The 23,948-nt window shown below is 43.4% G+C and overlaps 1 protein-coding gene across 2 annotated transcripts in view; it reads right to left on the reverse strand.

The window, feature by feature from the left end:
* Positions 1-14,731: 14,731 nt before the first annotated feature.
* MYZAP (myocardial zonula adherens protein) overlaps positions 14,732-23,948 on the reverse strand; it is a 153,897-nt gene continuing 144,680 nt past the window's right edge. The window contains exons 14-16 of one of the 2 annotated variants that reach the window (XM_073586978.1): positions 19,334-19,423; positions 18,728-18,775; positions 14,732-16,622 (exon numbers count right to left, since the gene is read on the reverse strand). In XM_073586978.1, coding sequence (XP_073443079.1) covers positions 16,508-16,622; positions 18,728-18,775; positions 19,334-19,423 — 253 coding nt within the window. In that variant the 3' untranslated portion in view covers positions 14,732-16,507. The remainder of the gene's footprint in view (positions 16,623-18,727; positions 18,776-19,333; positions 19,424-23,948) is intronic. The other variant, XM_073586979.1, reaches the window with a different exon arrangement.

Genomic DNA, 23,948 nt, shown 5'->3' on the forward strand with positions numbered 1-23,948 from the left:
ATCTCTCTCTTTCTCTATTGAAAAACTTAGAATCTAACCTCTGATTCTCGAGTTCACACTCGGCATATAAACTTAACCATAAAACTTCTGAATTAGAATTGTCTACAGACTTAAATTTCAATTTACTCTGCTTAGCAAGACAATTAATGACATCCATTTTATCTTACCTTGAAATGTCTCAGCTTGTTCCTTTGATGGACAACGCTGGGTTCCTGTTGTCTTCACACGTCTGGCTTACGTCTGGTACTTTTGGCACTTGTAGTACTTCTCAATCTATCTGGCAATTCTTACTTCTAGGTTCTGTGTTATTCTTGTAAGTAGTGGAATTCCCGATAACTTGCACATATGATTTGACGTTAGCAAAGTCCAATCCCCCTTTTGGGCAAGTGGAGGGAAATTCGCAAAAAAGTACAAAAATGCAGATCTGGCTGGCTCTCCAATGTAAAATAATGCATATCCTGTAAAATACTCAGGACTAGTTACCAGATAAAAATATAGTGGTTTATTTGGATTCTTCCATCAAAGAAAGGTTATTACACATACCAAGACTTATGCATTTATAGTGAATAAAAGTTTACAAAATATACCTTTGCAATCTCATATTATATTCTGCGGTTTGTAAAACAACTCCATTTACCATAATGATATCAGTAGTTAGAATATTTATTGCCGTAGGGTCGTAATTGAAAAAATCAGATTGCAGACATTTTACCCAAATATGTTTCAACTGATGTTACATTTATAGTATCGAATAAGACTATTAACCCCTTCATGACCTTTGACGCCACATAGGCGTCATGAAAAGTCATGCCAAAACGACCCATGACGCCTATGTGGCGTCATAACTTTAAAGCCCCCTGCGGGTCGGGTGACCGGGGTCACTGAAAGGTCACCCAACCCGCACATAGAGGACACCTTATAGTTAACCCTAGGAGGCGTGGCTTAGCCCCCACTTGCCTACGATCGCTCTGATTGGCTGTTAAAAGTGAAACTGCCTATCAGAGCAATTGTAATATTTCATCAATGAAATTTGATGAAATATTACAAATCCAACCATGGCCGATGCTGAAATAGCATCGGGCATGGCTGGAGACACTGAACCGACCCCCCCAACTGACTGACAGCACCGATCGGCTGCCGCCACCATCTGACGATGCCGATCGGCAGCCGCTGTCAAAATCTGCCCCCCGCCTTCCCTCCTGTCCCCCCGCCCTCCGATCACCCCCTCTCACACTCCACGAGGCCTCCGAACTCCCTCTGGCTGTCCCGGTGTCCCGCCGTCCCGGTGTCCTGCCATCCCGGATCATGGGCGTCGCCATCTTGGAAAATGGCGGGCGCATGCTCTGTGCTCCCGCCGGGATCATTTATTTTGATCACTGTCACAGTGATCAAAATAAATAAAAAAGTAAATGACCGCCCCCCTTATCACCCCCATAGGTAGGGACGTATAATAAAATAAAGAAAATATTTTTATTTTTATTTTTCCATCAGGGTTAGGGCTAGGGTTAGGGCTAGGGTTAGGGCTAGAGTTAGAATTAGGGTTAGGGTTAGGGGTAGGGTTAGAATTAGGGATAGGGCTAGGGTTAGAATTAGGGTTAGGGTTGGAATTAGGGTTAGGGCCGGAATTAGGGTTAGGGCTGGAATTAGGGTTGGGATTAGGGTTAGGGTTGTAATTAGGATTGGGATTAGGGTTAGGGGTGGGTTGGGGTTGGGATTACGGTTAGGCTTGTGGTTAGGGTTAGAGTTGAGATTAGGGTTAGGTGTGTGTTGGGGTTAGGGTTGTGGTTAGGGTTATGATTAGGGTTGGGATTAGGGTTAGGGGTGTGTTGGGGTTAGGGATGGAGATAGAATTGAGGGGTTTCCACTGTTTAGGCACATTTGGGGGTCTCCAAACGCGACATGGTGCCACCATTGATCCCAGCCAATTTTGTGTTCAAAAAGTTAAACAGTGCTCCCTCCAATTCGAGCCCTGATGTGCGCCCAAACAGTGGTTTACCCCCACATATGGGGTATCAGCGTACTCAGGAAAAATTGCACAACAACTTTGGGGGTCTAATTTCTCCTCTTGCCCTTGGGAAAATAAAAAATTGTTGGCTAAATAATTATTTTTGTGGAAAAAAAATTATTTTTTATTTTCACGGCTCTGCGTTATAAACATCTGTGAAGCACTTGGGGGTTCAAAGTGCTCACCATACATCTAGATTAGTTCCTTGGGTGGTCTATTTTCCAAAATGGGGTCACTTGTGGGGGGTTTCCACTGTTTAGGTACATCAGGGGCTCTGCAAACGTAGCATGACACCCACAGACCATTCCATCAAGTCGGCATTTCAAAACATCACTACTTCCCTTCCGAGCCCCAACGTGTGCCCAAACAGTGGTACCCCCCACATATGGGGTACCAACATACTCAGGACAAACTGGACAACAACTTTTCGGGTCCAAATTTATCCTGTTACCCTTGTGAAAATAAAAAATAGTGGGCTAAAAATAATTTTTTGAGGAAAAAAAAATATTTTTATTTTCACGGCTCTGCGTTATAAACTTCTGTGAAGCACCTGGGCGTTCAAAGCACTCACTATGCATCTAGATAAGTTCCTTAGGGGGTCTAGTTTCCAAAATGGGGTCACTTGTGGGGGAGTTCCAATGTTTAGGCACACGGGGCTCTCCAAACGTGACATGGTGTCCGATAACGATTGGAGCTAATTTTCCAATCAAAAAGTCAAATGGCGCACCTTCCCTTCCGGGCCCTGCCGTGAGCCCAGTGGTTTATGACCACATATGAGGTATTGGTGTGCTCAGGAGAAATTGCCCAACAAATTTTAGGATCCATTTTATCCTGTTGCCCATGTGAAAATGAAAAAAACTGAGGCTAAATAAAATTTATGTGAAAAAAAAGTACTTTTTTTTACGGATCAATTTGTGAAGCACCTGGGGGTTCAAAGTGCTCACTATGCATCTAGATAAGTTTCCTGGGGGGTGTAGTTTCCAAAATGGGGTCACTTGTGGGGGAGCACAGTGGCTCTCCAAACACGACATGGCAACCGCTAAATATTGAAGCATATTTTCCATTCAAAAAGTCAAATGGCGCTCCTTCCCTTCTGAGCCCTGCTGGGCGCCTAAAAAACAGTGGTTTATGACCACATATGAGGTATCGGTGTACTCAGGAGAAATTGTCCAACAAAATTTAGGATCTATTTTATCCTGTTACCCATGTGAAAATGATAAAATTGATGCTAAAAGAAAATTTATGTTGGAAAATTTAAAATGTCCATTTTTTTCCTCCACGTTGCTTCAGTTCCTGTGAAGCACCAGAAGGGTTAATAATCTTCTTGAATGTAGTTTTGAGTAGCGTGAGAGGTGCAGTTTTTAGAATCGTGTGACTTTAGGGCATTTTCTGCCATATAGACCCCTCAAAGTGACTTCAAATGTGAGGTGGTCCCTAAAAAAAATGGTTTTGTAAATTTTGTTGTAAAAATGAGAAATTTCTGGTCAACTTTTAACCCTTATAACTTCCTAACAAAAAAAAATTTGTTTCCAAAATTGTGCTGTAGTAAAGTAGACATGTGGGAAATGTTATTTATTAACTATTTTGTGTCAGATAACTCTCTGGTTTAACAGAATAAAAATTCAATATTTGAAAATTGCAAAATTTTCAAAATTTTGGCCACATTTCCGTTTCTTTCACATATAAACGCAAAAATTATCGACCTAAATTTACCACTAACATGAAGCCCAATATGTCACCAAAAAACAGTCTCGGAATCGCTAGGATACGTTTAAGCGTTCCTGAGTTATTACCTCATAAAGGGACACTGGTCAGAATTGCAAAAAATGGCCAGATCATTAAGGTCAAAATAGGCTGGGTCATGAAGGGGCTAAAATATTAAGAAAGTTGCATTTAAGGCAAACGGCCGTATTTACATGTAGGAAATCTGTTTTAACACAAATAGTCTTTTTATTATGGTTATAAATAAATGTACACTGGAGGCAAGGTTTACATATATAGATACAGTATATGTAGTATATGTCCAATGTATCTAACTATCTAAGTTATAGATTGAACAATGTAAAACATCTATTATCGCCTGCTGAAGATTTGTACTATACTCATACATAATGTTTTCTGTGTGTATAACCAGAAAGAGAGGCAGTGTGTACCTTGACAAAGTTCAACATATTTGGTGATATATTCATTGTTACAAATTAGCTTTCTTAATTCAGAGCGGTTACCATTCTGAATCCTAACATATCTGTTTAGTTAGTATTTGTATCCTTCATGAAATATCATTTCTGGAGCACCTTTTCTTAAGGCTCCTATACACATTAGACTAACATTGATGAACTCTAACAAATGTTTGTTGTGCCCAATCTTTTGGCCAACTAATGACACACTTTTACTGGCTGGAAAAAAATGAGACGCTTTTAAAATTTTAATACGATCTAGTCAAAGATATATTATACATGATCTTTCCTTATCAAAACATTCTCATAAAAGAATTAATCCATAATCAGGTATCATTGATCATGTATGAGGCATTCAAATTACTGTACCAGCCAATATGGAGGAAAATGTGGATGTCTGAGTCGTTAAACAATCGTTCACCAGATGATCAAATATTCACCATTGTTCAGCCATAAAGCTACTTCTAGCTAATGCCTATAGGTCCCGTCACATTTAGCGATGCACCAGCTATCCCGACAATGATACGACCTGGTCAGGATCGCTGGTGCATCACTAAATGGTCGCTAGTGAGCTGCCAAACAGGCAGATCTCACCAGCAATGCAGCAGCGGTCGGCGGTCGTTACTTGCCTGTCATACGGCAGCTCTGATGATGTCTCCTGCCCGCGTCCATGGCTCGCTCGTCGGCGCCAACAGGAAGCCGGCAATGAGAAATGGACCAGGACGTTCTCGCACGATCAGCGATATCCAGCGGGGGGGCCTGTCGGAGGTGAGTATCACATGTAGCAATATCGCTAGCGATATCGCTGCTGCGTCACAAAATCTACTCTTTAGCGATATCGCTAGCCATATCGCTATGTGTAAAAGGCCCTTAAGACAACCTTTAGGCTATGTGCCCATGTAGCGTTTTAAAGCGCACAGTGAAAACCGGACTCCTTCCCAGAAATCGCACTTTTTTTCCACGCGATTTCACCGCGATTTTACGGCGATTCTGTTCACGATTTTGCCGCGATTTTCCCAAGCACTTTCCAAGCGATTTGAAGCATCGCTTGGAAAGTGATTGACAGGTTGGTCACACTCGTCAAACATAGTGTAAAAGATAGAATATTAAAAAAGAATAAAAAAATAAAAAATCGGGGTATAGTTACCTTACGACGTCCCGCGCTGCATTCCCGGCCACAGCGTTCCCAGTAATGCCTTGCGAGACCTGTGATGACGTTGGTCTCGCGTTACTATAGCGATCTCACGTGACCACGTCATCACAGGACCTTGCCGCAAGGCATTACTGGGAACACTTAGGCCGGGAATGCAGCGCGGGACGTCGGAAGGTAAATATACCCCGATTTTTTATTTTTTATTCTTTTTTTACAGGGGTATGATACCCAGGGCCTGGAGGACCGTCTCCTCTCCTCCACCCCGTGGGTACCAACCGCACATGAGACGCTTAACTTCCCGCATGGTGGGCATAGCCACATGCTGGAAGTAAGCGGTTCTCATGCATTCCTATGGGTGCGGAATCGCGGCAATTCTTTGCGATTCCGCACAAAAGAATGACCATGCTGCGATTTTTTCCACGATGTGATTCCGCCACGGAAAAAAGCGCAGCATTAGCACAGCATGTGCGGAATGCCATAGGAATGCATGGAGGGCATTCTGTACACGATTTTTAAATGTTTTTGCAGCGTTTTCGCGCCGAAAATCGCAGAAAAAACGATTAAAAATCGCATCGTGGGCACACAGTCTAAAAGATGTTTTGCTCTATTTTTCAAATAAATTGGCAACAGTGTTATCTTTTTTTTGTCAAAGATGCATGTCCCTATACAAATTGGTACCGGTGTAACAGGCCAGATTAACCCCCCCGCCCAGAATATACCCGGGGTTAAAGTGGCCTAGGCCAGATTATACCCCTCTGGGTCAGAATATACCCCAGCTCCTGTAGATCAGGCAGTACACAGGGGGCAGAGACAGCAAACGGGGTCCCAGGCAGCACACGGGGACCCAGGCAGCACACGGGGCCCCAGGAACAGCACAGGGGCCACAGGCAGCACACAGGGCTCCAGGCAGCACACAGGAGCCCCAGGCAGTACACAGGGGCCCCAGGCAGCACACGGGGCAACAGGCAGTGCACGGGCCCCCAGGCAGAACACGGGGCCCCAGGAAGTGCACAGGGGCCACAGGCAGCACACGGGGCCCCAGGCAGCACATAAGAGCCCCAGGCACAGCACAGGGGCCACAGGCAGCACACGGGGCTCAGAATATACCCCAGCTGCTGTAGATCAGGCAGTACACGGGGGCAGAGACTGCAAACAGGGTCCCAGGCAGCACACGGGGACCCAGGCAGCATAAGGGGCCCCAGGCACAGCACAGGGGTCACAGGCAGCACACGGGGCTCCAGGCAGCACACAGGAGCCCCAGGCACTGCATAGGGGCTCCAGGCAGCACACAGGGCCCCAGGCAGCACACGGGGGCAACAGGCAGCGCACGGGGCCCCAGGCAGAACACTGGGCCCCAGGCAGAGCACAGGGGCCCCAGGCAGCGCACGGGAGCCCCAGGAAGTGCACAGGGCCCCCAACAGCACACGGGGCCCCAGGCAGCGCACAGGGGCCACAGGCAGCACACAGGGCCCCAGGCAGCACACGGGGCCACAGGAAGTGCACAGGACCCCAGGCAGAGCACATGGGCCCCAGGCAGCACACAAGAGCAGAGACAGCAAACGGGTTCCTGGACAGCGCACAGGGCCCCAGACATCACACAGGGGGTCCCAACATCGCACAGGGGTCAGAAACAGTGCAAGGGGGCAGAGACTGTGCGCTGCCTGGGGACCCCGTGCACTGCCAGGGGCACCTATATGCTGCCTGTGGCCCCTGTGCACTGCCAGGGTCCCCTGTGTGCTGCCTGGGGCCCTGTGTTCAGCCTGGGGCCCCTGTATGCTGCCTGGGGCCCTGTGTACTGCCTGCCCCTGTGCTGTGCCTGGGGCCCCGTGTGCTGCTTGTGTTCCCTGTGCTCTGCCTGGGGCTCTGTGTGCTGCCTGGGGCCTTGTGCACTGTCTGGGGCCCCATGTACTGCCTGATCTACAGCAGCAGGGGTATATTCTGACCTGGAGCGGTATAATCTGGGTATAATCTTTAACCCCATGTATATTCTGGGCGGGGGGGTTAATCTGGCCTGTTACATCGGGAGCACTGATTGGACAAAGCCAGACTGTGCAGGAGCACACCCCTTAACGGGTTGCCTCAAGTTGTCCATTTATTCATACATTACTAGGAGCAATAACTGAGGTGTAGCACAGCAGAGTGTTCAAAGAAATAAAATTAATAAATTTTTATTTAACGGAATAGAAATAAGAGGCATGGCAGGAGAGCAGACAGGCTTTTCAGTCAAAATTTTCTTTTTTATTAGGGAAAATATTTACCTAAGGCCTCCTGCACATGGCTCTATGGGCGGACATACCGCCGGTTCAGCCCGTGCAATGCACTGGGGCCCAGAGGTGGAAGGGGGCCCCTGAGCGTACTGCCCATAGTGGCAGAGTATGCAGCCGCTATGGGGCCAGAGTCCAGATTGCGGACGGTGGGAGTGTAAGGGGCCCGGTATTATGCAGCATCGGCCCCTCTCACTTCCTGCTGTAATTACCTGAACACCAGAGCAGGGGAGAGAGCAGCACGGGAGAGCAGGAGTTCAAAAAGGGGTGTGTCATGCATTGAGAGACGCTGACCAATGAACGCTTTCCTCACCAGACTGAGGAGAGCGCTCACTGGCATTTGTCTGTCCTCCTGCATGGTGCATCCTCACTGGTTGTCAGGGGCCCGGGCTGCACAGCACACGGGGACTGCAGTGGGGGAAGAGCAGGACTTACAGTGTGTACTGTATTCTGCTTCCTCCACTGTGCCATTCCAGGCAGGCTGCAGCATCTAGGAGCACAGGTCAGGTGAAGAGGCTCACAGCACAGAACATGTCACAGAGAGGAGGTTGGGGGAGGGGAGCTCACTGCACAGAACATCTCACAGAGAGGAGGTCGGGGGAGGGGAGCTCCCTGCAATGGAGAGGTCTGCAGCAGCAGGGAGCTGAAATCATCTGTGCTGTGTCCCCATCCCCCACAGAGGGCCCTGCAGTCGTCTCCAGGCTCCAGCTTATTTCTGCACTATGTGGCCGACCCCCATGGCTCATCTTAACAGAACACCTGAGGTCATAGATTATTAAGTGTGTGTATATTTACATATGTGTGTGTGAATGTATATGTGTGTATCTGTGTATGTATGATATATGTGTATGTATCTGTGTATGTATGTACAGTATATGTGTGTCAGTGTATGTATGGTATACTGTTGTGAGTTCATTTTTCAGTCCACCAGTTGTGAGTTCTCCTTCCAGGCTCCCTCTGGAGGTAACTGGAGGTAGTGAGGCTGATTTAATCAGTAGAAATTTGCCACCTGATAATGAGGATGACGATTGGACCTCAGGAATCTCAGACTGGATTTAAGACAGCCGACGCCCTAGTCTGGTGCTGGTGATTCCTTCTGGCTTGTCAGGTCTTGGTTTTCAGCTCTGTTCCAGTCATCTAAAGCTAAGTTTTTCTGCTAATGTTCACACTTGATTTTGTTGGTCTATTCAGTTTTTTGTGTGGTCAGCCAGCTCCGGCTGGGGCTGCGCTAAATTTCCACTCTTATTTATCTGTATTTGCCAATTTGCTTTTTGTCCCTTATTAGATTGGCCTCTTTTTGCTCTGTCTCAGAATATTTCAGAGTGCTGATTTAGTGGGAGAAGTTTAGTAACTTCAGGGTTAATTTTGCTATCAGAAGTGTTGGACTTTATTTTTGTAGGGTTTTTTACAGATTGCAGACAGTGTCTTTCCTTTCCTATCCTTTCTAGTTAGTTTGGGCCCCATCGTTTGCTCAGCCTATTTTCCTGCCTGTGCTTGTGCTTTCATCTTGTTTCACCGTCAATACATGTGTGGGGGCTGTCTTTCCTTTGGGGTCTGCTCTGGGGCAGTTAGTTTTCCCCTTTTCTTGCTTCAGGCTTATTTAGTCCTCTGCCTGTGACGAAGCGTCTAGGACCATCGTAGGTACGCTCCATGGCTGCTGCTAGTTGTTGTGGTTAGGATCAGGGATCTTCAATCTGCATAGTTACCAACCTCTCTGGTTTTCTGTCACTTAGCTTCTTTTGTTTTTTTCTCCTCCGTGACCCATTCATAACAGTATACTGTATGTGTGTATGTATATATAGTGTATGTCTATGTGCATGTATGTAGGTGTGTGTATGTATGGTATATGTGTAGATATACAGTGGGGAAAAAAAGTATTTAGTCAGTCAGCAATAGTGCAAGTTCCACCACTTAAAAAGATGAGAGGCGTCTGTAATTTACATCATAGGTAGACCTCAACTATGGGAGACAAACTGAGAAAAAAAATCCAGAAAATCACATTGTCTGTTTTTTTTTCATTTTATTTGCATATTATGGTGGAAAATAAGTATTTGGTCAGAAACAAGCAATCAAGATTTCTGGCTCTCACAGACCTGTAACTTCTTCTTTAAGAGTCTCCTCTTTCCTCCACTCATTACCTGTAGTAATGGCACCTGATTAAACTTGTTATCAGTATAAAAAGACACCTGTGCACACCCTCAAACAGTCTGACTCCAAACTCCACTATGGTGAAGACCAAAGAGCTGTCAAAGGACACCAGAAACAAAATTGTAGCCCTGCACCAGGCTGGGAAGACTGAATCTGCAATAGCCAACCAGCTTGGAGTGAAGAAATCAACTGTGGGAGCAATAATTAGAAAATGGAAGACATACAAGACCACTGATAATCTCCCTCGATCTGGTGCTCCACGCAAAATCCCACCCCGTGGGGTCAGAATGATCACAAGAATGGTGAGCAAAAATCCCAGAACCACGCGGGGGGACCTAGTGAATGAACTGCAGAGAGCTGGGACCAATGTAACAAGGCCTACCATAAGTAACACACTACGCCACCATGGACTCAGATCCTGCAGTGCCAGACGTGTCCCACTGCTTAAGCCTGTACATGTCCGAGCCCATCTGAAGTTTGCTAGAGAGCATTTGGATGATCCAGAGGAGTTTTGGGAGAATGTCCTATGGTCTGATGAAACCAAACTGGAACTGTTTGGTAGAAACACAACTTGTCGTGTTTGGAGGAAAAAGAATACTGAGTTGCATCCATCAAACACCATACCTACTGTAAAGCATGGTGGTGAAAACATCATGCTTTGGGGCTTTTTCTCTGCAAAGGGGCCAGGACGACTGATCCGGGTACATGAAAGAATGAATGGGGCCATGTATCGTGAGATTTTGAGTGCAAACCTCCTTCCATCAGCAAGGGCATTGAAGATGAAACGTGGCTGGGTCTTTCAACATGACAATGATCCAAAGCACACCGCCAGGGCAACGAAGGAGTGGCTTCGTAAGAAGCATTTCAAGGTCCTGGAGTGGCCTAGCCAGTCTCCAGATCTCAACCCTATAGAAAACCTTTGGAGGGAGTTGAAAGTCCGTGTTGCCAAGCGAAAAGCCAAAAACATCACTGCTCTAGAGGAGATCTGCATGGAGGAATGGGCCAACATACCAACAACAGTGTGTGGCAACCTTGTGAAGACTTACAGAAAACGTTTGACCTCTGTCATTGCCAACAAAGGATATATCACAAAGTATTGAGATGAAATTTTGTTTCTGACCAAATACTTATTTTCCAACATAATATGCAAATCAAATGAAAAAAAAAACAGACAATGTGATTTTCTGGATTTTTTTTCTCAGTTTGTCTCCCATAGTTGAGGTCTACCTATGATGTAAATTACAGACGCCTCTCATCTTTTTAAGTGGTGGAACTTGCACTATTGCTGACTGACTAAATACTTTTTTTCCCCACTGTATATGTAGATACTATGTTTACATAAGTGTGTGTGTATGTATGGTATATGCGTATGTATGTGTATACTAGGTGTATATAAGTGTGTGTATGTGTGGTATAGTTATGTACAGTGTATGTATCTATGGTATGTATATGTGTGTATGTACAATATATCTGTGTATATGTATGTATGGTATATGTATGTGTATGTATGTTCTGGATATATGTGTTTGTGTGTATGTATGGTGTATGTGTGTGTATGCATATACGGTATATGTATGTGTATCTGTGTGTATGTATGGTGTATGTGTGTATGTATTTATGGTATGTGTGTGAATGTACGATATATCTCTGTGTATACATGTATGATGTATGTATGTACTGTATATACAGTCATGGCCAAAAGTATTGACACCCCTGCAATTCTGTCAGATAATACTCAGTTTCTTCCTGAAAATGATTGCAAACACAAATTCTTTGGTATTATTATCTTCATTTAATTTGTCTTAAATGAAAAAACACAAAAAGAATTGTCCTAAAGCCAAATTGGATATAATTCCACACCAAACATAACAAAGAGGGTGGACAAAAGTATTGGCACTGTTTGAAAAATCATGTGATGCTTCTCTAATTTATGTAATTAACAGCACCTGTAACTTACCTGTGGCACCTAACAGGTCTTGGCAATAACTAAATCACACTTGCAGCCAGTTAACATGGATTAAAGTTGACTCAACCTCTGTCCTGTGTCCTTGTGTGTACCACATTGAGCATGGAGAAAAGAAAGAAGACCAAAGAACTGTCTGAGGACTTGAGAAACCAAATTGTGAGGAAGCATGAGCAATTTCAAGGCTACAAGTCCATCTCCAAAGAGCTGAATGTTCCTGTGTCTACCGTGCACAGTGTCATCAAGAAGTTTAAAGCCCATGGCACTGTGGCTAACCTCCCTAGATGTGGCCGGAAAAGAAAAATTGACAAGAGATTTCAACGCAAGATTGTGCGGATGTTGGATAAAGAACCTCCACTAACATCCAAACAAGTTCAAGCTGCCCTGCAGTCCAAGGGTACAACGGTGTCAACCCGTACAATCCGTCGGCGTCTGAATGAAAAGGGACTGTATGGTAGGAGACTCAGGAAGACTCCACTTCTTACCCCGAGACATAAAAAAGCCAGGCTGGAGTTTGCCAAAACTTACCTGAAAAAGCCTAAAACATTTTGGAAGAATGTTCTCTGGTCAGATGAGACAAAAGTAGAGCTTTTAGGGCAAAAGCATCAACATAGAGTTTACAGGAGAAAAAAGAGGCATTCAAAGAAAAGTGCACGGTCCCTACAGTCAAACATGGCGAAGGTTCCCTGATGTTTTGGGGTTGCTTTGCTGCCTCTGGCACTGGACTGCTTGACCATGTGCATGGCATTATGAAGTCTGAAGACTACCAACAAATTTTGCAGCATAATGTAGGGCCCAGTGTGAGAAAGCTGGGTCTCCCTCAGAGGTCATGGGTCTTCCAGCAGGACAATGACCCAAAACACACTTCAAAAAGCAATAGAAAATGGTTTGAGACAAAGCACTGGAGACATCTAAGGTGGCCAGCAATGAGTCCAGACCTGAATCCCATAGAACACCTGTGGAGAGATCTAAAAATGGCAGTTTGGAGAAGGCACCCTTCAAATATCAGGGACCTGGAGCAGTTTGCCAAAGAAGAATGGTCTAAAATTCCAGCAGAGCATTGTAAGAAACTCATTGATGGTTACCGGAAGCGGTTGGTCGCAGTTATTTTGGCTAAAGGTTGTGCAACCAAGTATTAGGCTGAGGGTGCCAATACTTTTGTCCGGCCCATTTTTGGAGTTTTGTGTGAAATGATCAATGTTTTGCTTTTTGCTTCATTCTCTTTTGTGTTTTTTCATTTAAGACAAATTAAATGAAGATAATAATACCAAAGAATTTGTGTTTGCAATCATTTTCAGGAAGAAACTGAATATTATCTGACAGAATTGCAGGGGTGTCAATACTTTTGGCCATGACTGTAAGTGTTTATCTGTGGGTATGTATGGTGTATGTATGTATGTTATGTGTATGTGTGTGTATGCATGTACAGTATATGTGTGTATATATGGTGTGTGTATGTGTATGCATGTACGGTATGTATATCTGTGTGTATGTACGATGTATGTGTGATCCAGCATATCATGGATAACTTGCTGATTACTGGGGATTCAACTACTGGGCCCCCAGTTCTATTCATTATCTATAGAGCTGCTGAGCACTGCGCTCGGCTATTTCCATCAGTTCCATAGACAATGAATAGAGCAGAAACCAGATGATACAGGCACCAGACATAAAATGTAATATATACATTGTTGGGCTCTGCCACGAGGAGTCGCTCTGCAAACTTTCTTTCATGTGCCAACTAAAGTGTCAGCCATGTCTGCAGTGTTCTAGTCACTGACATAGCGGACACTAGTTGTCACCTGACTGCAAGACTGACTGCCCTGGAACCAGCAGAACGGCATGATTACGGATATATATATTTATGTATTACACACAGTATATATATCCATCTCAGTGAAAAAATATAAATAAATATATTTTTTAGATGTGTGGGGCCCAAATATAACTTTTGCTATTGGGCCTTGTGATTGCTACTTACGCCCCTGCTTGCAGGGCAGTAATAATGAGGGCAATCTGCCTTGTTTCTTGGAGCCCGAGGCTCCAAGGGTCTCATTGCCAGATTGCTCTCATCATAAGAAACGTAGCGGGCAGGGAGAGGGGCCCAGACACATTTCTTGCACAGGGGCCCCAAGCTGTCAGTGTCCGCCTCTGCATGGCTTTATTATCTATCCACAAAAGTTGTACACAGCCTTTAAATGGATATTTTTCTGATTTTCCATATTATAGAAATATTGCCTTGGTAGAAGAGCTACTTATCAGCTTTGACTACTCTTCCGGAGTAAAACTGATTTGGTTGTTGTGGAGCCATTTGTCAATGCCAGGCCACATGTTACTCTTGTTACTTTGAGCAGACAGCATAGCCTAAACATGCTGCCACGGCCGGCAACATCTCCAGACTTGTCTCCCGTTGAGCACATCTGGGACATCATTGGTCGGCAATTGCAAAGGGAGCTGCCAGCAGCGGATCCTGATGATTTGCCCAAGTGCATTCAGTGTGGCAGAACATTCCTTAGACAACCATTAATGAACTCATTGATAGCATGCCAAGGCGTCGAGTTTTGTATATTGCTGCCTGTGGTGCTCATACTTGATACTGAATAAACTGAAATTTTTGCTTTCATCTTTTTCACCATTTGTACATCATTAATTAATTAATCGATGCTGTGAATTCAATAATTACACATATTTTTCCACCTGGAATTGCAATGTCAGTGTTGAGCATAATTATCAGCTCCAGTATATGTAGTGTAATATTTCCATTAGTATCTGATGATGATCTAGTTCCCAGCCATTTCTAGGTTCTTGATATATCTAGTATTTTGTTCACTATATCTATTTGATGATCCATACAAGTTGGTGTAGAATGTGGAACACTGGGTGTTAACTAAGATATTCACTTCCATCATATACTAAAAGACATCTCCCTTTTTCACAGTGGAATATACAATACACAGTGTAATGGCTGATAGACATTATAAAGTATTTGTCTTCTATAAAAAAAAACAACACATACCGGTATATGGGGTAACATTGTAAGTTCTTAAATTCATCTATAATATTACATAGCGTGTGAATATTACTTATTACTATACAACATATTTTCCAGTGCCGTTACAGAGAATGCACAGATATCTGTCCCTGCTCCAGGAGGAGCTCACAAACTAATTTTACTTTACTCTCTCACACAATCATTGTAAGTACATACATACACCATTCAAAACCATTTAAATAAACCCAAACTGAACGCCAGCATTCTGCGTTTCCTTTTACATCAGTCCTAAAATATTGTTATATGGTGTTGTGAGGTAATAGAGCCCATGACTTTTTCACTTTCATTATTTAAGGCATATATTATCCATCCTGAATCTTATACACGTCTACAGCTATGTTATGCTGGTCTGTTTGATTTCAGGCATTGATTCATAACATCTATAAAATATATATGACTCTTATAAGAAAACCATTTGACCTGAAGTTTAAAAAATAATCAGTTTTGTTGTATTATCATATAAACTGTAGTATTATAAAGCTAAAATGCAGCTTTAATAAGGCACATCAGAATAATGCAAATACAAGTTTCATATATGTACAGTTATAGGTTAGTTATTCCAACTCTTTACCTCTAAAAAGAGGTCTTATTTCTAGGGGCATGAGACAACACCTTTAAAAATATATTTGTACCTTATTAAATCAAGTCCAGTTATTCCTTTTGGATCATTTTCACTCCTAAATTTGTAAGTAAGTCAAGGGATCGCGTTTGCGTAAAGTAGCACTCCCTTTTTTTTCCTACAACTGCACCCTCGCTTGGTTACATTCTACATTTTTTATGCAGTGTACTTACTTCTGTACAGTTGTGCCTATTGTTTTCTTCCCTCCAGACAGCATCTTGAATACTAGCTTTCATATGGCAATTTATAAATTTATACTCATCCCATGATGCATCAGAACAACATCTCTTAACCAACTTGAGCCAGTATTATTGCTGTCAGCTGAGATGACATGATAATTTTCCTAACGGTCTATATTCTTTCTCCTAAATATGGAAATATATTATAAATATACAGTAAGGAGGCTGAATTGTGTGACAGGAGCTGTGCTGTCATCATCATGATATGCGATAGGAGCTTCTGTCTTCTCCCTCTGAAAAACTTCAGTGGTATAGAAAATGCAATTTCATCATCATAATAGTAACTTCTATTGACTAAGATGGTGATCCCCTTCAGGGAACATAAAAGCATGTAATTCCCACAGAGAAGTATGCCATGAATTAAGTAAGGTAATACTAGCTGAATTATATATTTTGGGGTCTACTGAAAGTATGAATTAAAAAAATGGAGTGTTACTTTAAAGGGTTGGGTTGTGGTAAGCCTCTCTTGTTCATGAGTTATACATATTTAATAATATACAGTAAGCGCAATATATATGTGTACAGTGCAGAAATAGTCTATACGTTGGTATCAATGTATAATGAAGTGCATTACATTTAGTTAAAGGATCAATATAGCAGTGACAGATGCGCATTTACCAGACCCAAACAGGAGTGCAACAAAAAACTGTTTCTTGTTACCAATTCATACCTAGGAGCTCAAGTTTGAGATAGCTTTTAAATAATATTTTGATGTTTTTGAGATCATTTTGGCACCTGATTATTTTGGATAATGTAAAACTTTTTTGTTCTGCAGTTGCCTGAATGTGCCATATTTGCTGAGTTGTTTGTGGTAACAACATTTAAGTCTGAATGTAGAAGTGGGAAGATATTCTGTGGAATGTTTCTTTTCTTGAGTGATCTTGAGTTTAGGACACTTTATTCTTCATGCTCAACTCTAGGACTCTCATGTAAGGTGTGTATGATCTTTGAGGAGGTCCTCTAGATTCAGGCACAATGCCATTTGGTTTACAGCTATCAATCCTATAAAAAAGAAGTGGAAATGATTGTTATATAATAATTGTATAACAACCACAAAGAATAATCTTTTCTACCAAGATTTTTACTCGTCAGCAAATGACAAAATAATCTCTCATTGTCAGACTGTGATGAGTTTTATAAAGTAATCATTTGTATCATGTGGATGCATGTAAAGAGGACCTTTCACCACATTTTTCATGTTGAACCGGACACACCATGTAATTGTTGCTGCAGAGCAGAATAAATAGTTTTTACCGTATATACTCGAATATAAGCCGAGATTTTCAGCCCAAAAAATTGGGCTGAAAGTCCCCCTCTCGTCTTATATTCGAGTCATATACAAAGGGGATCAGAGGGGGAGGGGGGCGGGGGTGTCAGGTCATACTTACCCGTTCCGACGCTGTGTCTTGAGCCCCCAGCTGCTCCCCGTGATCTCTCTTCCTGCCTTCAGCGGTCACGTGGTGCCGCTCATTAAAACTCATGAATATGCGCATATTCATGAGTTTTAATGAGCGGTACCACGTGACCGCTGAAGGCAGGAAGAGAGAGCGCGGAGAAGCTGGGGGCTCAAGACACAGCGTCAGGACGGGTAAGTATAGCAATACTCACCTGTCCTGCATCCATGGCTGCTTGCTGCTGTCTGTCATCGGTCAGTGACTTCAGACAGCAGAGGGCGCGGTGACGTGGTTAGTGTGCGCCGCGCCCCCTGCAGTCTGAACGTCACTGACTGATGACGTGGCAGATAGCGGTGAGCAGCCATGGACGCAGGACACGTGAGTATCTCAGGTGCCAGCAGTGACACCAGCACCTGACACCCAGCGACGGAGAGGTGAGTATGTCATTTTTTTTTATTTTTACATGCAGCAGCATGGGGGCATAATCTATGGAGCTTCTTCTGGGGTCAGCATATGGGGGAACAATCTATGGAACTTCTTATGGGGGCAGCATATGGGGGAACAATCTATGGAGCTTCTTATGGGGCAGCATATGGGGGAACAATCTATGGAGCTTCTTATGGGGACACCATATGGGGGAATAATCTATGGAGCATTTCCCACCCTAGGCTTATACTCGAGTCAATAAGTTCTCCCAGTTTTTTCGTGGCAAAATTAGGGGGGTCGGCTTATACTCGGGTCGGCTTATACTCGAGTATATACGGTATTTATTTATTTTTTTACACCTCTCCAAAAAGAAAACTATTTACTCCACTCTGCAGCCACTATTGCATTGTGTGTCCAGTTCAACATGAACAATTTGGTGAAAGACACACTTAAAGATACAATTGTTCACAAGGATCACACTAATCAGATTGATTTTGGGGCAATGATTTCATATAAACCTAATTAACTTAAAAAAGAAAGAAAATTGGGGAAATTTTTTTAGAATTGCCGCGGGACTGAAACGTAAGGAAACATTGCTGAAGAAGTTGTAAGTAAAAAAGCAAACTTTATTTGTACATTAGACAAAGCATTTCAGCATTGTATGGATGTCAGCAGGCCATTGATAACACATTTTAACCTAGACCAGTTGGGGATTCCCAGTTGAAGATCCTTCTCAATGAGCTAACGATGTCTTTTGGTCTGGTGGATCTGCTCCTCCGTGGATGGCCATTCATCTGATGTTATATCACCACAGATGGTTTGATCATCATCAATAGTTCAATTAGTTGTTTTACTATTACAAATTTTGGGTTTAGCTTGCTTCCTTTTTTTTTTCCGAAAAGGAGCAGCTAGCCATGATTCAGAAGACTCAGTCAAAGTAGAAAATATTTCAGGTAGCATAACAGTGCCCACTTAGTAGTTTCTGCTACAATATTTCCCTACCAAATGTGGTAGCCACTGTTTTGAGATAATAAAACATACAATAATTTTTCCAGGACTAGACCGGATATGTAGCTTTTGCCCTACCTCATAATAAATACCTGTATGAAAGAGAGCTACATATTTAAGTCACATTGTGGCCATGGTGGTCAGAAACTGTGGAAGATCAAATTCCATACAATATTTAGGAAATTATCATGCATAGCCTCATATCACAGTAGGCCTTGCCATCTGAATTAATCTTTTTTGATATTTTGTAGGTAATCGTTATTATAAATTATAACTTACTCGGTAGTAGTTGTAGTGTTTGTACTTGCAGGTGAATCTGGTGAGAAACTGCGAAGAGAAAATACACTACACTAAAACAATGAGATTTTTCCACATGCTAACTACTTTTCCATGATCACATATAATGGGAACGACGGGCTGAGAGAATCTGAGTAAAGAAACACATGTAACGCACTTTTGGGTGGGACCATTTCATCTTTGTTAATGCTGCTTACTACAGTGGCGAGAACAGGATGTTGTTCTTACTACACAATACCCAGGGGTCCGGGGAACAAAAGGTTAGCAAATGCACGGTTATAGCACAATGTACAAAATAACTTTACGGAGCCGTAGACTTATACTGTGGCATCTGACGATAACAAAACCAGTACTGCTATCCACAGGAAAAACTGTGAGCAAGGTAATAAAGAACACTAAAGGTTACAAATCTTCATTGCCCTTCAAGACATAATAAAATAAGCATTTTTACTCATGAGCCAACAGTGGCCTGGTCATGAGTAACGCGACACAATATATACACACCTGTAATGATAACTAAACACCTTCTGTGTCCACTCATGTTTCCCAGACAGCTAATATAGTGTTCTTTTGGTTAGCAGTCCTTACCTGCCTACCTCTGGATCGTAGTTATACATTTTCTTACTGGACTGAGTAATGGCCAATACTATCCGTGGTTGTTGGGGCTGCACTTTTTCCCTGAGTAACAAGGGGAAAAATGGTCACATTGGTAGCATTTAGGGTGCAATATCTGTAAAGCCTGGCTGCAGGGAAAGGGAAGAGATAAAAAGCAGATGATTTTATGTAATGATATTGTAGAAAGTCTATAAAAAATGTTTTTTATTACCAAGTACTATAGCAGTACTGTTTAAGACGCCATGTCTGTACCCAAACTATACAGTTGGAGGAAACAAGAGGTGGCGCGGTCTTTAGTAACGCTGAGGCAAACAAGGGGAAAGCTTAAAAAAGTTGAAGGCACAAACCTTTATTTAAAACTTTGCACTCCACAACGTGTTTCAATAGCGCCTTGGTATCTTCCTCATCTTCCTCAGGCGATAAAGGTTTTAAATAAAGGTTTGTGCCTTCAACTTTTTTTACCTTTCCCCTTGTTTGCCTCAGCGCTCCTAAAGACCTCGCCATCTCTTGTTTCCTCATTCCTATCCCTGCTTGAGGGCACGCAGCAGGAGCAGCCCCGGCCGTAGTTACTTCGTTTCCTCGGCCAAAGGACCTGCGATCATGTGACTCCAGCTACACCTCCTTGCAGTCACGTGCTTAGACCCTGTGACGTCAGCTGACAGAGCAAGTTCAGCACAGAGTTCTGTCTTCTTCACCTCCTGGTTCTCACCGGGGAGGTGCAGGGGTGCACAACTCCATGAGGTTAGTGGCCCCTTGGCCCTTTTAGCCGCACAGTCCCCTTAGACCACCAGGTTCTTCTTGTGCGCTCCCTGTCTCTCTTTTTCTTTACAAACTATACAGTGTGCACACTTCTGTGACAAATCACTCATTTGGTGACGCTTAGTACAATGCATTTTGAGCAAGTGTCTTCCGAAAACCAAGAACTTTGCTATGCATGACTTCCCAATGATGCTCTGTTCAGCACTCTGTGATGAAATGAATGTATGCTGAAAGAAGGAGTGGCATATAGAAATGTTTGCTGGCATAATATTGACTGTCATTGGCAAGACACAGGTTTGTGGAAAGGAATGCAATAAAAGTAGGATAAACATTTATCGGGTCTATAAAATGCCAGGGCATCCACTTTATGGTGTTCGTGCCTTTCTTATTTTGCTTTTTAAGACTGCTTATATTGCAAGTCATCTTCTGGTCAAAAAAATATTCTACATAAAAAAAACTCCTAAAAAACATTGTAAAAGGCCTCATTCAAATGTCTGATTTTCACTTATGTTTTATCTACTTTTTTCATGACTACAACTCATACTTTATTATAGCCATATGTCTGTGTTTAGCTTTTTTTTTTGGACTACATGTTCACAAAGAAAAATCCTGTTTTCCTGTTTTTGTTCTGCGTCAAGAATCAAACACACAAGTCCATGGTTCTGCGAAAATCATGACGGAACACAAATGCGCTGTAAGTTTTCAACATTGTAAGGTGTCTTTTGTATTTTCATTCCTAGTGCTGCCATGAAAAAAAAGCGGACAGCGCTCGGACCAATGTTATTCAATAGAGTAGTGCAGATTTTTTTTCTCTAAGGCCTGTTTCACACTTCCGTTTTTGACCATCAGTCAAAATCCGCCGTTTTTAAAAAAAAACGGATCTGCCACTTTTGTTGGCGGATCCGTTTTTTTCCCCATTGAGTTGCATTACCGGCGTCCGCCGACATGCCTGGACGGACCATGCAACGTGTTTTTTGCTGCAGGATCCGCATTTTACAGTGCGCATGCCCGGAGGAAGGAAGTCAGCCGGAAATTTAACCCTGATATCCTTTCTGGCGGACGGAAAAAATTCTCTCTCTCCTCTCTCCCCTCCCCGGGCTGCGGTTTCTTTAAAATTCTTCAGTCATCGGATCCGTCAAAAAAACGGTCCGGTGGCATCCGTTCACATCAGTTACCAATGGATCCGCTTTCCGCCATTTTGGCGGATTTTAACTGACACAAAAAAACTGAAGTGTGAAACAGGCCTAAGGGCTCGTTCACACTGGTGTATATTCTCTGATGGAGAGAATCAAGCCAATTAGGCAATGACACTGCTCAAACTCTGTCAGAGTTTGACCCAAGTGTCATCTTTCTATGATCCGATTTGATCGCGTGAGAGAATCGCAGAAGAGGTGCGGAGAAGAAGGAGAACTTAATTCCTCCATCTTCTCTGTTGTCTCTGTGCGCATACATCGGACCTGACTGGGATGACATCCGAGAGCAGTCCGATGTTTCAGTCGCATCCAATAGACTTTTAGTGGTCGTGATCTGATCGCCAGAGGCACTCGCTGCCTTGGCATGAGAAATCATATGAGAAAAAAAATTGCAGTTCTGCATTGCCCATAGTATAACATTGGGACGAGCGCTATCTGATAAAACATCGCATAGCACTTGGCCGTGTTTCTTCTGTACATCGGATGAGACTCACCCATTCAAGTCAATTGGGTGTGTAAATAAATCAGATGCCATACAGAGCCACAGTATAACATTCAATTTTTATGGATACAATATGCAAATTGCCTCTTCAGAGAGGAGGAGGACTTGAACTCTATAGCGCCACCTGTTGGAAGCAGCGATCCTACACGTCACAATCAACCATTTATCGAGTCTTGCAATATGACAACTTGCATATTACATTTCCCAGAGGAGCATTGCATGGTGAATCAGCCTCCTTACTCATTGTCTAATAATGCTGCATCACCAATAAGAACACCTTGGAGCATGCACACGAGTGTATAAACTTGGTTGGAACTTATGTAATCATAAGCCCGTAAAGTATAAAATACATGATTTGATTCAAGCTACAGACCCATGGTATAGTAACACTACACCACCAATAGAGAGCCATTATTAACCTAGTGGACACAGAGCACAATGCTCCCTCACACTGTACAACGACATCAATTACTACTTGATCATACTTTTTTCCTAAACCTAATTTAGTTGTTTAAAAGATTATTTTCATTTGTGAAATATCCCAATATCCATCTGCACCCAGACCAAGGGGAAATTTGGTATAGGCAAGCCCGGATGCCTGCCCCAAAGGGGCTACAGGGAGGGCGCACATGACTAAGGAAGGATGCTAGGCCTGAGGGTTAGTGAAGGGTAAGGTGTAGTGCTTTTGTGTTTGTGGGGAAGGTGTGGGTTGGAGCTATGGGGCTTATGGTGCAATGTGAGTTGGCAGGGAGTGGTCAGTAGTGCTTTGTGCTTGTGGGGAAGGTGTGGGTTGGAGCTATGGGGCTTATTGTGCAATGTGAGTTGGCAGGGAGTGGTCAGTAGTGGGATGGATATATAGGGCAGAACTGTGGGGGGATGGTCATTCCTTACCTTGCAGACGTCCGGAATCGTCCCGCCCTCCCGCCCTAATTTTAGGATCTTCTGGAGATCGACATGGTGAAGAGAAGAAGAGGTTTGACGTTGTCGCAGCAGTCGGCGGAAAAGGAGGGGGGTATTTGAAGTCGGTGGATTGCACAAAGAGCGGGGGGGTGAACCCAGTGCAGGAGCGGGTTACCCCTGGTGGTGCAATGGTATACTTGGTTAAGGTGGGTCCCAGCTGTGCTGGGTCACAGCGGGACATGTTAACGTGGGACCCTGCTGTGCTTGGTCACAGCGGGGCATGTTAACGTGGGTCCCTGCTGGGCTGGGTCCCAGCAGGACATTGGTTGGGCAACACTCGGCTGGGTGTCCTCGAGCCGGTGTGGTGCGGCTGAGGGCACGTGGTGGAGCTGGTGTTGCAATCATGTACAATGGGTTTTGCAACACTCGGCTGGGTGTCCTCGAGCCGGTGTGGTGCGGCTGAGGGCACGTGGTGGAGCTGGTGTTGCAATCATGTACAATGGACTCTTCATTTACCCCCCCTCCTTTTGCTGGTGGTTATGTTTATGGAATATTTCTACGTTTATGGATAGAATGTTATTGCTTGTTTGGTGTTAATAAACGGGGCTGCTGTGGCCTTTTACATCCAATGTCACACAGTCGTGTCTTATTTAAGTTAAGAAGGGGTAAGTGTGGGTTTTGGGAGGGGTCATTACAGTGAAGCCGTCAGTCAGACTTTCCTAAGTCAAGGAATCAGCGCGACAGTCTTCTTCATCTATACATTGAGTTGTTTCTGTCTTCACAGTTTTTTACACAGACCTGCGTGTCTGCCCTGCAGCTTTTTCCTTGTTTCATTTTTATGCACATCTATTAGTCTCCGGGGCGCTAGTGTATTTATTCAATCTTTTAAATGTTATAATTTAAATAAAGCCTTTGTCATGCCTTATGCTTTTATTGTCCTATCAGAGAACAATGTATCTCCATAAATTACGACTATTTTTAACACATTATTAGCATGGCCTAATATCAGCGCTGTGATTTGCCGTGGTTCTCCAATTATAACAAAGTTTTTAAAGTACAAATGGTTTCTTCTCTAACTTATGAAAGGAAAGCTAAAAATGCTTTGCTATATGTACAGCCTTACCTAAAAGGGAATGCACCGTTAGGAAATAACCTTTGTTAGTGTTTCTACATTTTTCCTAGAACTAGCCATTTAAACATTCACTGTTATATTAAATGGTCCAGTGGCCCGATG

The sequence above is a fragment of the Dendrobates tinctorius genome, unplaced genomic scaffold (assembly GCF_039654945.1).
Source record: "Dendrobates tinctorius isolate UK_male_01 unplaced genomic scaffold, ASM3965494v1 ptg000097l, whole genome shotgun sequence".
Classification (NCBI taxonomy): domain Eukaryota; kingdom Metazoa; phylum Chordata; class Amphibia; order Anura; family Dendrobatidae; genus Dendrobates; species Dendrobates tinctorius.